At 42.5% G+C, this 18,284-nt stretch overlaps 1 protein-coding gene across 3 annotated transcripts in view; it reads right to left on the minus strand.

Annotated features, from left to right (window-relative positions):
* Nucleotides 1-9,066, minus strand: part of EFCAB2 (EF-hand calcium binding domain 2) — a 145,392-nt gene extending 136,326 nt beyond the window's left edge. For 2 of the 3 annotated variants that reach the window (XM_015099188.4, XM_015099187.4), the window contains exon 1: nucleotides 9,004-9,066. In XM_015099188.4, coding sequence (XP_014954674.2) covers nucleotides 9,004-9,034 — 31 coding nt within the window. In that variant the 5' untranslated portion in view covers nucleotides 9,035-9,066. Of the gene's footprint in view, nucleotides 8,525-9,003 lie in introns of all 3 variants that reach the window. The other variant, XM_060396070.1, reaches the window with a different exon arrangement.
* Nucleotides 9,067-18,284: the final 9,218 nt, after the last annotated feature.

Raw genomic sequence — 18,284 nt, forward strand, 5'->3', positions numbered from 1 at the left:
AGTTGGTGATGGACAGGGATGCCTGGCGTGCTGTGATTCACGGGGTCGCAAAGAGTCGGACATGACTGAGCGACTGAACTGAACTGAACTGAGGCATAGCTTTTTGGTATATATCCTGATGGTGTTCAGTTAGCTTCCTGGATCTGGTTTGGTGTCAGTCATTAATTCTGGAAAATTCTTGGCCATTATTTTTTAATATTTACATTTATTTATTTATTTTATTTAGTCACACTAAGTCTTATAGCATGTGGGATCTAGTTCCCTGACCAGGGATCGAATCTGGGCCCCCTTGTATTGGGAGTGTGGAGTTTTAATCACTGGACTGCCAGGGACATCTCTCCTCTTGGCTGTTATTATTTCAAATATTTCTTGTGCTTCATTCTTTGATTCCTTTTCTTCTGGTGGTTCCAATTCTGTGTATTTTAGACCTTTTAAAATTGTCCCAGTTCTTGGATGTTCTGGTTTTTCTTTGGTTTTTCACTTTTTCTCTCTGCATTTCAGTTTGGGAAGTGTCCAGTGGCATCATCTTCAAGCTCAATGATTCTTTCCCCAGTCACGTTAAGTCCACTGATGGGCACATCGAAGGCATTCTTTCACTTCCGTTACAGTGCATTTGGTCTCTAATATTCCTTTTTCTTTCTTGGAGCTTTCATCTCTCCACTTGAAATACTCATCTGTTCTTGCATGTTGTCTACTTTTTCCATTGCAGCCCTTAACATATTAGTCATAGTAATTAAATTCTTTATCTGATAATTCCAAAATTTGTACAATGTCCCTGAGTCTGGTTCTGATGCTTCCTTTCTCTTCAGGTTGCTTCTCTTATCTTTCAGCATGCCTTGAAACTTCTTGTTAAAAAACACACCTGAGGCATCAGGTAGTAAGAACTGAGACAGAAGATCATTAGTCTGAGGCTTTATGCCTGTTTGACTAGCAATACGGTGTGTGTGAGCTTCCCAGATGGTATTAGTGGTAAAGAACCCACCTGCCAGTGAAAGAGACAAGAGACGCAGGTTCGATCCCTGGGTCAGGAAGATCCCCTGGAGGAGGACATGGCGACCCATTCCAGTACCCTTGGGAGAATCCTGATGGGCAGAGGAGCCCGGCTGGCTGCAGCCCATGGAGTCACAGAGAGTCGGCATGACTGAAGCGACGGAGTGCACAGGAAGGTGTGTTTACCGCTTCCTGTTTCCTGTAGCTCTGGTGCCAGGTTCCTGACCGAATTCCTCCTTAGACACAGTGTGCAGTTACGCTTTCCAGCTGTAAAACACTGGTATTACACTGGGTCCTATTCATGCAGTGATAAGGTGTGAGTGAAGAAAAGCAATCTATAATCTCGTGGTTAAATTTGTTTTTGGTTTCTGGAATGTGACCCTTATAACTGTTTTTTAGCTACTCCCCATCCTCTTAGATGAGATAAGAAGGCTATGGGGCACTGTGGCCGGCTAAACACAGATAGGTAGGACAAGGCTCTGGTAATGTTTTCCCCCTGGAAAGCACATCTTTTTATGAAAAATGTTCTGGAGATTTCAAAACGGTTACTTTCCCCCTCTGCCTGCTAGGGCAATAAGGAGGTCTTTCCTGTCCCTTTACCAGATAGCCTGGTGGGGTTCCTGGAAGTAAAACCCAAAAAAATATGAGCGACTTCCTAAGGCTGTAGGTTGCCAGCAGTTTCTCACTAGCACAGCTTCCACATAGCCTTCAACTTTTTGTCAGAATTACCAAGTATTTCTTCCAGTTTATGGCAACAGGGGTGATGACTTCCAAGACTTAGTGTTGGAGCTGAAACTAGAATTCTGCTTTACCATCCAAGCCCCTGTTATTCATTTGTAGAAAGGGGATAAAAGGGATCTCTCTCACATAGGTTTGTTCATAGAATTAAATAACATAATTCATGTTAAATATTTAGCCCAGTGCCTATTTCAAAGTGCTGATGCAACCAAGAACTCTTTGAACTGAAGTCTAAGGAAATTAAATGACATGCCAATGAAATCTGGAAAAGAAAAAAAAAAAAGCAGTGTTCAAGTTCAAGCCCAAGTCTTAAGCTCCAAATTTATTGCTACATTTAAAAAATAAGTTATTTCTTTACACTCATTCATTCCTTCAACAAGTATTTACAGAGTGACTGCAATACATCCTACAACTGTTCTAAATCCCATGGAATTAACAGTAAGTGATATAACTCTTATTGAGAGAGTCAGTTCCTAGGTAGGTTGAAGTCAGGGTTCCCAAGGAGAAAGGGGTCCGGAGCCCTCGGGAAGGAGAAAGGGGTCTGGGGCTCTCAAGGAGAAAAGGACAAACGTTCTTTTCTATGTTGCTTTGTCTTAGTCAATATAACAATGCATCTTGCTTGAGGACACGTTTCTCCTTAACAAGAACCTTTTGACTAACCCTGTCATCTTAAAATTATATTATGGGAGTGGGTCTGGTAAAATCTTTCTATTGTTCATTCCAATCTTGTTAATTTAAGATGTATGTTGTGGGAGTGGGTCTGAAAAAAATAAATAAGGGCTTGATAAGACTAGTCAAAAGCAAAGGCGAAAGGGAAAGATACACCCATTTGAATGCAGAGTTCCAAAGAATAACAAGGAGAGATAAGAAAGCCTTCCTCAGTGATCAGTGCAAAGAAATAGATGAAAACAATAGAATGGGAAAGACTAGAGATCTCTTCAAGAAAATCAGAGATACCAAGGGAACATTTCATGCAAAGATGGGCTCAATAAAGGACAGAAATGGTAGGGACCTAACAGAAGCAGAAGATATTAAGAAGAGGTGGCAAGAATACACAGAAGAACTGTATAAAAAAGATCGTCACGACCCAGATAATCATGATGGTGTGATCATTCACCTAGAGCCAGACATCCTGGAAAGTGGGCCTTAGGAAGCATCACTATGAACAAAGCTAGTGGAGGTGATGGAATTCCAGTTGAGCTATTTCAAATCCTGGGAGATGATGCTATGAAAGTGCTGCACTCAATACACCAGCAAATTTGGAAAACTCAGCAGTGGCCACAGGACTGGAAAAGGTCAGTTTTCATTCCAATCCCTAAGAAAAGCAATGCCAAAGAATGCTCAAACTACTGCACAATTGCACTCATCTCACACACTAGCAAAGTAATGCTCAAAATTCTCCAAGCCAGGCTTCAACAATACGTGAACCGTGAACTTCCAAATGTTCAAGCTGGTTTTAGAAAAGGCAGAGGAACCAGAGATCAAATTGCCAACATCCGCTGGATCATTGAAAAGGAAAGAGAGTTCCAGAAAAACATCTATTTCTGCTTTATTGACTATGCCAAAGCCTTTGACTGTGTGGATCATAATAAACTGTGGAAAATTCTGAAAGAGAAGGGAATATCAGACCACCTGACCTGACTCTTGAGAAATCTTTATGCAGGTCAGGAAGCAACAGTTAGAACTGGACATGGAACAACAGACTGGTTCCAAATAGGAAAAAGAGTACATTAAGGCTGTGTATTATCACTGCGGTTATTTAACTTATATGCAGAGTACGATCATGCAAAATGCTAGGCTGGATGAAACACAAGCTGTAATGAAGATTGCTGGGAAAAATATCAATAACCTTAGATATGCAGATGACACCACCCTTATGGCAGAAAGCAAAGAACTAAAGAGCCTCTTGATGAAAGTGAAAGAGGATGGTGAAAAAGCTGGCTTCAAACTCAACATTCAAAAAACTAAGATCGTGGCATCTGGTCCCATCACATCATGGCAAATAGATGGGGAAACAATGGAAACAGTGATAGTCTTTATTATTTTGGGGGGCTCCAAAATCACTTCAGACGGTGACTGCAGCCATGAAATTAAAAGATGCTTGCTCTTCAGAAGAAAAGCTATGACTAACCTAGACAGCATATTAAAAAGCAGAGACATTACTTTGCCAACAAAGGTCCATCTAGTCAAAGCAATGGTTTCTCCAGTAGTCATGAATGGATATGGGATGTGAAAGTTGGACTATAAAGAAAGCTGAGCCCTGAAGAATTGATGCTTTTGAACTGTGGTGTTGGGGAAGACTCTTGAGAGTCCCTTGGACTGAAAGGAGATCAAACCAGTCAATCCTAAAGGAAATCATATTGAATATTCATAGGAAGGACTGATGCCGAAGCTGAAACTCCAATACTTTGGCCACCTGCTATGAAGAACTGACTCATTGGAAAAGACCCTAATGCTGGGAAAGATTGAGGGCAGGAGGAGAACAGGATGACAGAGGATGAGATGGTTGGATGGCATCACCAACTCAATGGACATGAGTTTGAGTAGGCTCTGGGAGTTGGTGACGGACAGGGGAGCCTGGCACGGTGCAGTTCATGAGGTCGCAAAGAACTGGACATGACTGATCGACTGATCTGAACTGAACACTTAGATTTCACGTCATACATATGGAATCTACTAAACAGCCACTAATTCCCTAAAATGTACCAACCACTTCTTCCAATTTATTCAGCATTCCTTTAATGTCAGGCATTGTGGTGGGTGATAAATGACTAAGAAGATACTGTCCACATTAAAACAGATTATGAAATAGATATAACTATTTCCAGTTTACATTTGAGGAATGTGATGATCCCTAGACTTAGTATCTTGGCTAAGATCAGATAGAGCTTGAGGAAACCATGATTTAAATTCAGATCTTACTTCAGTGCTCACGTTTTCTACTATTCTGAACTACACTCTATACTATCAACAGTTCACTTTTCAACAAGTAGTATTAACCTGAAATCTCAGTTTTTTACATTAGATTTCCAAATGTTGAGTTTCAAGAGGAATGGCACAATACAGGGAAACAAACACAAAACAAAATTATAAAACTTCTTCCATCTAGGAGCTGATTCCTGAATTGGAAATACTTTACCAAGCAATATTATCAAAGCATGCAAAGTAAAAAGAATATTTTAAAACAAACAAAAATCATAAATCCTAGAAAGAACTTTGAGTACCTGAGTCTTATTTAAAAAAAAAAAAACAAAACTGCCATGCCTTCCAAAGCTCAATGCTGCTAAGTCGCTTCAGTCATGTCTGACTCTGTGCGACCCCATAGATGGCAGCCCACCAGGCTCCCCTGTCCCTGAGATTCTCCAGGCAAGAACACTGGAATGGGTTTCCATTTCCTTCTCCAATGCATAAAAGTGAAAAGTGAAAGTGAAGTCGCTCAGTCGTGTTGGACTCTTAGCAACCCCATGGACTACAGCCTACCAAGCTCCTCCATCCATGGGATTTTCCAGGCAGGAGTACTGGAGTGGGGTGCCATTGCCTTCTCCAAAGCTCAATGGCCTGCCAAAAATTAGAATGTTATTCCTAAACAGTCTGTTTCCTAGACATGATTTTAATCACAAATAGAAGATTCTTCCAGTCCTATATAAAAGTCTCTAAGAGATAGAAACATTAAAATAAGATTTAAAGATCCAAAGAATCAACAACTACATTGATTCCTCATTTTAAACAAAACAGAGGAAAAGAAAAAAATTAATAAATGATGCTCTGGTTGAGGAAACTCACATGGAAATAACAGAACTTCAAAAATAATCTTTCCTATCCTGCTGCAAACATTCTTCTTTTGGTAAAACAAATAAAATTAAGTACTTAAAAAAAAATCAACTTGATTCTAGAATTTCAAATTCTTTATGTCATATTTTCTAATCTAGGAAAAAAGATAAATTATACTATGTATAAGGTACAAAAATGTTACAAATTAAGCATGATTTCAATGTATATAATCTTACAGAAAATTTTTATAAAGAGAGCAAAATAGCCCATCATAGATTTAGTTACTATTTCTTACCAATATTCTCACTATTTGTATCAAGATTAATCCCTAAATGTTGAAGAGCTGGACATGATGACTACCCAGAAACTTAATCCTTTAGAACTTAAAACAAATTCAAGATTAAATATGAACAACTTAAAATATATATGTGTTGTTATTTTTTAAAGACATGCCAATGAATTTTTTTGGCTCTCAAAAAAAATGTTTGTTGAGCCAGATGAAATAAAAGCATATAGCTTACTTGAAAGGAAGAGGGAAAAAAATCTCTAACAATAATTGTATAGGCTTTTAGGTGTAGATCTTTGGGGAAACAGTAAATAATGCTTTGATTAAAACAAACACTTTTAATTAAATTATCTGAATGTGGCAATATTTATTGAATTTCTACCATGTGCTGTATACTCTGCAAGACAATGAGTATAAAGAAATGATCCCCATCCTCTTTGAGCTTAATGGATATAGCCTTCAAAACTATCCTTTTCTTTTGCTTGATTCCATGTTCATCAAGCAACTTTAAACATATAAATCTACCCTCTACAAAAGCTTAATACACATAAAACAGTATACGACATTGCAGAGGTCAGCTTCCTGACTGATGTATCAATTTAAATCATACCCCAATTTAAATTAATAAATCATTATTCAGGTTTGTACATCACTCTTTATGAGTTTAGTTAGTTTGAGTGAATCCTCAAAGCCTAGCCTATTCGGATTAATTGGTCAGGCGTAATATCTGAAACTTCAGAGCAAAGAATCAAATATATGAGTGAAATATGTGTATTCAAAGATGGTTATCAGCATATGAGTCTCTAATTTATCCTTAAGACAACATACCTTTATTTCATTCTCGAGACAACATACTTCTATTTCATCCTGCCCGTCAAGCTGCAATTACAATCAGCTCATAGGACCGTTGTAAAGAGTAACTGAGATATACCGTGGAACAGTGCTTCTCAAACTTTAATGTGCATGTGGATCACGGGCAGGAATGCATAAATGCAGAGTCTAATTCAGTAAGCCAGGGGCACGGACTGCCCTCCTTCCTTTCTTACCAGCTCCCAGGGATACCAGGCTGCTGCCCTCATCAGGGGATACAGCACACCTGGCAAGCAGCTGGCACATGGGCTGCACATACCAGTCCAGCTGACTGCTCTCTCCCTTCTGTGAATGTCTTATCTTCCTTATATAGCTCACCTTCTTTGGGAGAAAAAAATACCCTCCAAAGTTCTAACCTGACTCAGAATGCCTTCCATATGGCAGGCATTAAACATGTCAACTGAATGAATGACACCCAATCTGATTTTAACAGTCATTACTTCTATGGCTATAGACAGAATTGTTTCTTCTCTGAAATAGTTTATTATAAATAGGAAAGTATCCTTGAAAATCAAAAAAGCTTTTCAATCTATTTTTTTAATGAAGAAAAACAAACTGTATTTGAAGCATAATCCAGTGTGTGTCTTTTCCTCAGGCTGACCTAATCAAATCTTTTTAAAAATCCATGATTACCTTCTGAAAGTCTTCCTTTTTTTTTTTTTAAATAAGAATTTTAATAAATAAAGGTAAGTCTTTCTGGGGAAGTTTTGTTTTGTTTTTGTTTTTGTTTTTTAGCTGCACTGGGTCTTCTCTAGTTGCTGCCAGCGGGGGCTACTTTTCACTGGGGCACAGGAGCTTCTCACGCCCCGGGCTTTTTTTTGTTGGAGAGCCCAGGCTCAGCAGTTGTGGCGCAGGGGCTTAGCTGCTCCCTAGCATGTGCAATCTTTCCCCAAGAGGGATGGAACTTGTGTCCCCTGCACTGGCAGGCATATTCTTAACCGCTGGACCACCAGGGAAGTCCCTCTGGGGAAAGTTTTAAAACTAATATTTAAAAAGTAATCATTTTCTTAGGACGTACCTTATACTTTTAAAACAGCACAATAAAATTATAAGGACATCTTAGGAAGGTAACATCTATAAAATGTCTGGCTTTTCAGACTAACGTAATCATAAAAAAAAAAAATCAAATAGTATTATTGCTATCACTACGTAGCTCTTTGGCACAGTGCCGTGTGTTTCTCCGCCTTTTTTCTGTGATCACCACGACAAGTGACTGACGACCTCAGCGCTGGCTCCTACACTTGTAACTATTACTTAATATCATTACATCTTTGTTCCATGCTGAGAAAAATGGTATGCTGATATGTCTCAAGCACTCAAAAAAAGAACAAAGGTGGGGTATTATTTTCATTTCTAAGATGTTTACCTCTATCGTTTCAATGGCTTGACGTTTTAGCGACGAGTTCATCAATTACTGAAATACAGACTTATTTTTGAGTAACTAAAGGATGGTTAAAAAAAAAAAGCATCAATTTTTTAATCAAACTGAATTAAAACAACGTTAACAGTCTTAACAAATAAACATGGATACGCAGGTTTTCTTTCCCCTAATAATGAAAACATCAATGCCTCCCACCCGGCGACCGGAGGCCCAGTCCCGCCTCTGCCGCCGCGATCGCGCTGGGCCGTCTGGTGGCGCCGCAGAGACAGGCCTGCGCACCGAGCTCTACGCGTCGCCTCTGGAGTTTGCTCTTTCATCTTTATTAAAGTTTTTTGTATTTTGTCTTGTTTTTCGCATAAGACAAGACACCAGGCGGGTGGCGCGCGCGCTTCGGATCCTAGAGGCGCGGACGCAGTCGCGGTGACCTCCAAGCCGTCCTCCCACGTCCCCGCTACGAAGGCAAAATGGTGGCCGCAGACGCCAGCCGTCTGGGCCGGGCGGGGTTTCAGCGCAGCCGGGGAGGAGCACGGCAGACGCCCGCAGCCTGAGCCGTCCTCACCCAGGCCGCCGCGCGGGCCCAGAGCCTGAGTAGCTGCCGGCGTGGCGCCTGCGGCAACGAGAACCCAAGCTAGGGCTTGGAGGCGGTGTCCTCGACACCGTGAACAAGGACGCCATTATGGGGCTCCGGGCCGGCGCCTCGGCCGCAACCCGCGCTGGAAGCGAGGCTCGGGGCTCCGCGGGCGGGACGATGGGGGCGGGGGCGGGATGAGGGCCCGGGAGGCGGGGCGAGGGGGGCAGGAACGGGGGAGGGGGCCTCCGCTGCGGGGCGGGCGGCGCGGCCTGGCTGGGTCGGCCTTCTCCCTGAGGGTGGGGCTCCAGAGGTAGGGGGTCCCACTCTGTCTGGAGCTCCCCGGTGCGGCCGAGGTCGCGGCGGGCGGCGAGGGCTGCGCTTCGCGGTGCCTCTTACCTGTGCCGTCCCTGTCTCTGTCGTCCGCCATCTTGTTGCGGCGCCGTCGCCGGGGAGAGGCCTGTCGCTAAGCTAGGTCACGGCGTCCTGACACCCTTCAGCCCCGCGGCGAGTCGGCCCTGGAGGATGGGAGGCTCCGAATCCCGAGGGAAGGAGACCCTGGGGCGGGGGTGGGGGGAAGGAACGCTCCGAGCGCGCGCGCCCCCCGCTCCCGCTAGGACCCCGTGGCGCTCGGAAGCCCGGATCCGCGCCCGCGACCCTTTTTAGTCGCGTCGGTGGCTTCAGCCTATTCTGCCCAGTACCGAGCCCTGAACCCTGATTTTTCTGGCATGGAGGAAGTATTTAATAATAAAGTTCAGAACCCCTCCTTTCCCATTTTTCTGATCCATTTGGGGACACACTGCTCTCCTCGTCCCCTCCAGTTTGTAGGATGTGGCGTTGCTCGACTTTTTTTAACTGCAGATTTTAAAACGCAGCTGGAGAGCTGGTGCAGAGCTCGACTCCGGAGGGTAACAGAAGCAACCCGCAGTGCCGCCGCCTCCCCTTCCCATCTGCCCCACCTCCGGCCCACGTTTTCGCCAGGCCAGTGCTCGCCGCCCGCTCCCAGAGACCGGGAGTGCACAGCGGGCGAGCGCTGGAGCTGGGACGGAAAACTGGGCTGGCGGGCAGGAAACCAGAGAGCCATTAGAGTGTTACTGGTGGAGCTGAACCGCTGTAGAAAAACATGCTGTAAAATCGGCGCAAACATTGCGTCGTCAAGGCTGCGATTTCTCCTACAAAATAGAGGTTCTCATAGCAACAGAGACGTGCCTGTATTGTGCCCACTGTTAGGTACATGAAGATGTTCCTACTTGTGAAATTTGACCGGATGTCCAGCTAAAATAACCGAGGGAAAGTTTTACATCTCGCTTTTCTGAAATTTGAAACCTGTAACATGTTAAATGTTTGTCTCATTTTAAGGAAAAGTTCACTAGAATATTTTCTTTTAAAAATGATTTTTGAATAATATGCCTAATGGTGTGGTTCGAGCGAATATATATATTTTTGAAACTAGTTTTAGATGGTTTTTTAATCCATGTGCGTGCTAAGCCGCTTCAGTCGTTTGACCGTTTGCGACCCCCATGTACTATAACCCGCCAGGTTCCTCTGCCCATGAGATTCACAGGCAAGAATACTGGAGTGGGTTGCCATTTCCTTCTCCAGCGGATCTTCCCGACTTAGGGATCCAACCCTGCGTCCCGCATAGAAGGCAGATCTTTTACTGTCTGAGCCAGGAGGGAAGCCCCTTTAATGCATGTGTATATTAATTTAAATGACTTAATTTTATGTAAAAATCATTTATAAACAACTATTAAGAGGCCTTCAAAATATAAGGTATTTAATGGTTTGATTAGCTGAGTTTTTATATTTTTTATTCTGGTTCTATAATCCCTAAGAAAACCGTAAAGAAAACTAATATTCTTTATTAAAATAAGTATTTTCTCTGTAGAAAATATTCCTGTGGTGCTCCAATCAGCATTCTCTTTGAAATTGACTACGAACAATTGAATCCTCACAAAATGGCTCAGAAGATAGATATTTATATAAAATGAATATAACCATGAATAATAATTTCTTAATGCCAAAAAGTAGAGTAATCATTAGCACAGACTTCCCTGGTGGCTCAGTGGTAAAGAATCCACCTGCCAGTGCAGGAGATGTGAATTCAATCCCTGGGTTGGGGCGATCCTCTGGAGAAGGAAATGGCAACTCACTCCAGTATTCTTGCCTGGAAAATCCCTTGGACAGAGGAACTTGGTGGGCTACAGTTGAGTAGATTCACAAGAGTTAGTTGCGACTTAATGACTGAACAACAACAAATGATTAGCGCTCATGTATAATTAAATTTCATGATCGTTATGGTCTAGTTATTTGTTTTTTCAAGACCCTCTTCATATAGGTGATGAAGGCCTTTGAAATAAATGTGGGAAATCCCAGCTTTAGTCTTCATGCTCACTACTCACTGTACCTTTTCCCGTGCTGCTCCCAGTTTCCTTTTTCTGGAATGCCTTTCTCTCCTCTCTCTAACATTCACCCTCCTACAGACACACATTTGTCCCCTCCCTGTTGTCAGTGACCTCCGTGAAGGTCATGTGCTCCCTGATGCTTTCCGTGTCAACCCCTTCTTCTGAGCTGTTATCTGTAGACCCTCACAAGGACTTCCCTTGTAGCTCAAACAGTAAAGAACCTGCCTGCAATGCAGGAGACCAGTGTTCCATCCCTGGGTTGGGAGGTTCCTCTGGAGAAGGGAATGGCAATCCACTCCAGTATTATTGCCTGGAGAATTCTCCTGGAATTGGAGAATTCCATGGACAGAGATACCTGGTGGCTACAGTCTGTGAGGTCGCAGAGAGTCAGAGACAACTGAGCAACTAAGACACACACACAGACCCTCACGTTGATTTACAGAGATTCTACTTGTTTCCCCCCACCAAACTGTAAGCTCTTGAGGATGGAAGTGTTTCATTTGTCCAAACTTTTCAATGTTTTTGTCTAAAATAATGTGCATTTCTAGGGCTTTCCTGGTGGTCCAGTGGTTGAGCGTCCACCTCCCAATGCAGGGGACATGGGTTCAATCCCTGGTCCAGGAAGATTTTAGCTGACTTGGGGCAACTAGTCACGTATGCCACAACTGTAGAGCCAGTGCTCCACAACTAGAGAGTAGCTCCTGCTCACTCCAACGAGAGAAAATCCACATGCAACAACGAAGACCTAGCACAGCTGAAAATAAATAAAGTTATTTAGCAAATAAAATGTGTGAACTCTATCAAACTTGAAAAACTAATGTGCATTTTTAAAATTAGGACAGAATTTAGTCTTCTCAATGACACTGATAGGAAAAGCTTTTTATTTTTTAGATTATTTCAAGCCACATTAACCTCTAATTCTCAACTCCTACAGCATACTTAAGATAACACTCTAAATTTGGATGAGTAAAAAAATTTATGTTAATTAACCCCTCCACCCAATATAGATTTGAAGATGGATCCTAATATATACACATCTTTTGTATCCCCATAGTACCTATCCCAATTTGGGACACATACTAGGAGCTTAAAAGTACTTTTCAGTTGACTAGTTAGACATAAAAGTCTGTTATTATTCTGGAAAACTTTCCACAAAGTGAAAAAAAGGTTATCCAAGTGACAAAAGCCCACTATGCCAAGGAGTGGGGCCAGAGGGATATGTATAGGTTGTCTTTTTGTGTGATTGAATTTATAGTGTGATAAATTTGTTCACACAGGCATGAGTTCTGTGCCCATGAGGGACTCAGAAAATGTTTCTTCTGAATGCAATTGACTCAGTTACCTAAGATGTGGGTAAAGTAAAAGGGTAAGTGGTATGAATAATGCAAAATGATAGTAAAACCTTTACAGCCCTGTTACTTTCCTAGGATGGGGATCATTGACATCCCCTTGGACTAAGAATAATTTTTTTAAAACCAGATTTTCCTTAGCCATTGCCCTGTACTGACCTCATGATTCTAGGCAAGGCATGTAATCTCTTTAAAACCTAGTTAACTTAAAGAAATGGAGATACCAACATCCAAGCTCCTTGTCTTAAAGTTTTCATAAGACTCAATAGATGTAACTGAAAGCTTTGAAAATTTTAGAGAATTTGTGGAGAATCCCCACTTTCAGGTAGGTCAAACCCCAACTTCTCTCTCAAGATTCAGCTTCCACTTGGAGAGTTTGCTTTTCCAGGTCTTCAACAGGAGGCTGACTCCAGGTCTTACACAGATGACAGAGCTTCATGTTAAGTTTGTGGCCCCTTCCTGATTTCCCACCTTGGATTTTTAATCCTTATCAAGCATGAGTGGCTTTAAGGATATCTAGATTCTTTGGGCTCTAGAGTCAGGAAAATGAGAGGGAGGTTGTTACTTCTCAGATCTAATTCCAGTTTTCTAATGGAAGATAAATCTTTCATCCTTCTCTGGATGATTAACATCAAGAATCCCCAGACCTTCAAGAAAGACACTGCTCCTAACCTACCCTTACCCATAAGGGGAGTAGCCTTACTCTGTGATCTCAAAAGGAAACATCAGAATATGATAGAATAAGGGTACAGTTTTCTTACAGTTAAAATAATAAAAACAACTCTAAATACTTTGTATATATTATCTCTTTTAATCTTTCTCAGGCTGATAGTACCTCCATTTCACAGATGAAAAAACTACGTCTTCACATTAATGGCCTGTTTAAGGTCTCACAGCTAGTTGGTAAGAGAGCTGGCAAGGAGTCTAGTTCTGATTCCAGAGCCACTGAGCTTCTCTATAAATGTAAGATACCATTGTTATATTCTATTTAGTAACCTGAATATTTAGAGAAGAATGTTAAGGGCAAAAATCCTGGACAGAATTAGTCACCTTCCTCACCCTTTTTTCTTTTTTTCCACTGCTTCAAAACATCAACCAAAGCAACTGGCAGAGACCCTTAGGGACTTGAAAGGAACTAGATAATGGCATGCGTGGTGCCCTTGTCCAGACAAAAAAATTAAATGTAAGGCCTAGCTTTGGGGTGGTAGGAGAGGAGGTGAAACCACACCCCAGTGGTCTGCTCACCTTCTTTTCTTTCCTTCCCGTCTTCCAGAAGATTGAGGTTTCAAGGCCCCTTGGTAATGAGGGAGAATTGTGTTAAATCCTTGGCTCTGGACAAGCGCATTTTCAGTGCCAGAGTTCCTTCAGGCTTTTCAAGGAGACCCAGGGCAGGAAGCTGGAACTGCAGCACTTGTGGGCAACTTGAAAGTAAATCTTACATGAAACCACAACTCTCAAAGCGTTTGGAAAAATAACCGTTCCTGGCGTTACTTCTCTCAAAAGTACATGTTTCTTTCTGTTTTCCTTAAGAACGCATATTGACACAACAAGTTACTGTTTAATTCATTGCTTAAGCATTTCCTGTTCTAAGCAGCACTTTTCAGGGACACTCATTGCTAAGCAACTTTTGATGAGTCTCTGGTTCTTTATTCATTGAAAGTCAGACCTGAAAGGGGCAGGGTGGTAACTGACCCAGAGACTCAAAAAATGTTCATGATCTCTGATATAACCTCTTTCCTCTTAAGGGTGGAAATAGAGGGAAAGTGTAGAATTATATAGGTGGTTAACTTTGAAATAATGGTTTTTAGTTCCAGCTTCAAAAATAGATCTTTGAACTTAACTTTCATTTCTTGTTATATTTACATTAGGAGACAGAACTGTGCAGAAGAGTTAAGCCTTAGGAGGTAAGTGGACCCAGGATTGAACCTCAGTCCACTGCTCATTAGCTATATGAGTTTAGACATTATTTCTCCTCTGTAACCTTGGCTTCCACATCTAAGGTTTTTGTTGTTATTCAGTCACTAAGTCATGTCCAGTTCTTTGCGACCCCACGGACTGCAGTACACCAGGCTTCCCTGTCCTTTACCATCTCCTGGAGTTTGCTCAAACTCATGTCCATCGAGTCGGTGATGCCATCCAACCATCTCATCCTCTGTCATCCCCTTCTCCTGCCTTCAGTCTTTCCCAGTATTAGGATCTTTTTCCAATGAGTCAGCTCTTCGAATCAGATGGCCAAAGTATTGGAGCTTCAACTTCAGGATCAGTCCTTCCAATGAATATTCATTCAGAGTGGATTTACTTTAGGATTAACTTGTTTGACCTCCTTGCTGTCCAAGGGACTCTCAGGAGTCTTCTCCAGCACCACAGTTCATGGGATAAGGAGATGATTGACCAGTTGGGACATGGAGGCCACCTCTGCTTCTCCCTTGACTTCTGGCCTGATGTAATTTCTTTAGACTATGGCCATGCGTATCTCTTCTGAAACTAGGGCCAATAGTGATAGTATTTGGAGCACTTACTATGTTTTAGGAACTATGCCCAATATTTTATACCATCGCAGTAACCCTATAAGAAGGATACTGATATAGTTCCCTTTTAAAGATGGGGGAAAAAAAAAAAAAAGAGTTAAGATCCCAAAATTGCTTCTCTGACAGGAAAAGTGGCTTTGCTGCTGCTGAGCCCCAAACCCTTTCCTGAGATGCTCCCTCAGAGTCTTATTCTGAATTTTCCATTTCCTACCTATATCAGTCCCCTGGGACACGACTGCTCTCCTGTCCAGCCAACACACTGAAGAGGGACTGTGAAGGGGGCTGGCGCATCCCGATCTCCACCTTCCCTGCCACCCTGGATATGAACATGCAGGCTCAGAGTTTCATTACTGACATATGGAGAAAGAGATAGGATTGTAAAGTTGGCAAATGGGGATGTTATTAATGTCCTGGAAACTTAGACAAATTTTGCAGACCTAGTTCCTGATTCATAAAGCTCTTGATGCTTTCTGAGATGATTAGAGTGTGTGCCTGGCACACCCGGCTCTTCCCTTCACTATACCACTCCATTCGTGCCACTACTATAGTTAATTTTCCTTCCTCGAGCTTATACAGATTAACGATAGTCCATGTAGCTCTTGCAGGACATAAATAAATATGTAAAATTTTAAAACTCTAGGTGATGGTTTTATATTGACACAGAATTTTTTTTTAATAGATTTACAATATTGTGTTAGTTTGGGGTATATAGCAAGGTGGTTCAGTTATACATACAGTCATTCTTTTATCAGATTCTTATGTAGATAATCACAGAATATTGAGTGGTGTTCCCTGTGCTATACAGTAGGTCCTTGTTATCTTTTTTTTCCCCTGATTATATCTATCTTATATGTAGTATTCTGCTAAGTCGCTTCAGTCGTGTTCGACTCTGTGCGACCCCATAGACGGCAGCCCACGAGGCTCCCCCGTCCCTGGGATTCTCCAGGCAAGGACACTGGAGTGGGTTGCCATTTCCTTCTCCAATATGTAGTATTGTGTGTATGTTAATCCCAAGCTCCTCATTTATCTCTCCCCAGCATGTTTCCCCTTTGGTAACCATAAGTTTGTTTTCGAGGTCTGTAAGTCTGTTTCTATTTTGTAAGTAAGTTCATTTGAACCATTTTTTTTAACAAAATAGATTCCACATATGAATATCATAAGATATTTGTCGCTTTTTCCCTTTGGTTGTGCTGGGTCTTCGCTGCGGCACTAGAGCTTTCTTTAGCTGTGGAGAGTGGGAGCGCTGTCCAGTGGCTGTGCGTGAGCTTCTCCTGGTGCAGAGCACAGGCTCTCGGCAAACCACCTAGTTTGCCTTCAGTAGTTGAAGCACATGGGCTCAGTAGCTGAGGTCCACTGGCTTAGCTGCTCCTCGGCCTGTGGGATCTTCCTAAACCAGGGGTCGAACCCATGTCCCCCTGCATTGGCAGGCAGACTCTTATACTGCATCACCAGGGAAGTCCTGATATTTGTCTTTGAGAGACATATGGATTTTTCAGTTTCAGATACTGAAAAGTAAATTTGTGCTACCATTTTGTATTATAGATAATTCCAGTACTGTTTGCATCTTTAGAACTGAGCAGAAAATGACTCAACACTATGCCTCATCTTGACTTTGTAAGCCTGGCCTGTGATTATGGTTGTTTACATTTAATAAAATGCCTGTGAGTAGCAAGCAGTTGAGACTACACACTCTCATGCATTGGAAGCTAACTCCTTGATAAAGTTCCGCGTTACCTAGTAACTGCCCTAGAACTCGGAGAAGGCAATGGCACCCCACTCCAGTACTCTTGCCTGGAAAATCCCATGGGCGGAGGAGCCTGGTAGGCTGCAGTCCATGGGGTCGCTAAGAGTCAGACATGACTGAGCGACTTCACTTTCACTTTTCACTTTCATGCATTGGAGAAGGAAGTGGCAACCCACTCCAGTGTTCTTGCCTGGAGAATCCCAGGGACGGGGGAGCCTTGTGGGCTGCTGTTTATGGGGTCACACAGAGTCGGACACGACTGAAGCGACTTAGCAGCAGCAGCAGCAGCCCTAGAACTGCAATTGCAACCCCAAGAGGGAACATCACTAAACAAAACGATACTAACATAAACAGATTTTAAAATCGTCACAGATTTTGCTGGGGTTTGCTTTATCCTTTTTTTTTTTTTCTTTTTGAAATTAACTATATTTTCAAGAAGGTAAGGGAAGGTGTGAGAGTGGGAGTGAATAGTGGTGACAGGAAAGAGAGGTCAAGAAGTTATTTTTAGGAAGGCTTGGAGGGGAAGGGAAAGTCAATTATACACCGGGAGTGGGGGCAGGGTGACTAAGCCAAGGGAAAGCTGGTTAACTGGGGAAGGGTTTACCTAGTTCTCCAGTCCCTCTTGTTTCTTCCTGCACGTTCACAATTCTTCCTCACCAAATAGTATAAGAACAGCAGCTGCAAACTCCTGGGTAGGAAGGGTGATCTTGTTCATTTTAGCCTCCCTTTCCTTTCTTGGAGAAGGAAGTTTCCCTCAGTTATCAGAAAATATTTATGAATATTTTATGTCCTGGGTGCAAGACAGCCTGTTAGGCTCAACAGGGAGTACACAAACATGATAGCTGATAGCTGCTTTCCATTTGCTGAAATACTTTTAAAGCTGGTAGTTTTACCATTTGTATAGTTATTTTCTGGCTGAGCCACACAGCATGCAGGATCTTATTGCACCCAACAGGGACTGAACCTGTGCCCTCTGCTGTGGAAGAGCAGAGTCTAAACTGCTGGACTGCAGGGGAAGCCCTTAGAGCTGGCAGTTTTAAACTGGCAGTCTTTTGAGACTTCCTGGGCGGCCCAGTGGTTAGGACTTAATGCTTTCACTGGTGAGACCTGGGTTCAATCCCTGATCAGGGATCTAAGATCCCACAAGCTGTGTGGCCTGACCAAAATACTAAATAAATAAACTAGCAATTTTGGGGGTTCGGGGTTTTTGTCATCTAATCTTTTGTCCTGAAGTTTGCTAAATTACTGGTCCACAAAACTGAAATACCCACCCACCAAAACTACTTTCTCCTTCTTATGATGGATAGTGCATACCAGACCCTTCCCATAGTCTGTGTCCCCAATGACAGTTTGTATCTACAATAGTGATCAATTATTAGTTACCAGAACACCACAGAAATGTGTCATTGGGTTGAATTAATAGTCTTTCCTCCAGAAGATAAGTGGTTGCAAATTTTACTACTTTGACTAAGTCTGTTCACTAGGTTGGGTTTCCCAGGTGGCTCAGTGGTAAAGAATTTGCCTGCCAGTGCACGAGATTACAAGAGGCAAGAGTTCAATCCCTGCACTGTGAAGATCCCCTGGAGTAGGAAATGGCAACCCACTCCAGTATTCTTGCCTGGAAAGTTCCAGAGGACAGAAGAGCCTGGTGGGC

This window comes from Ovis aries, chromosome 12, assembly GCF_016772045.2.
Source record: "Ovis aries strain OAR_USU_Benz2616 breed Rambouillet chromosome 12, ARS-UI_Ramb_v3.0, whole genome shotgun sequence".
NCBI classification, from domain to species: Eukaryota; Metazoa; Chordata; class Mammalia; order Artiodactyla; family Bovidae; genus Ovis; species Ovis aries.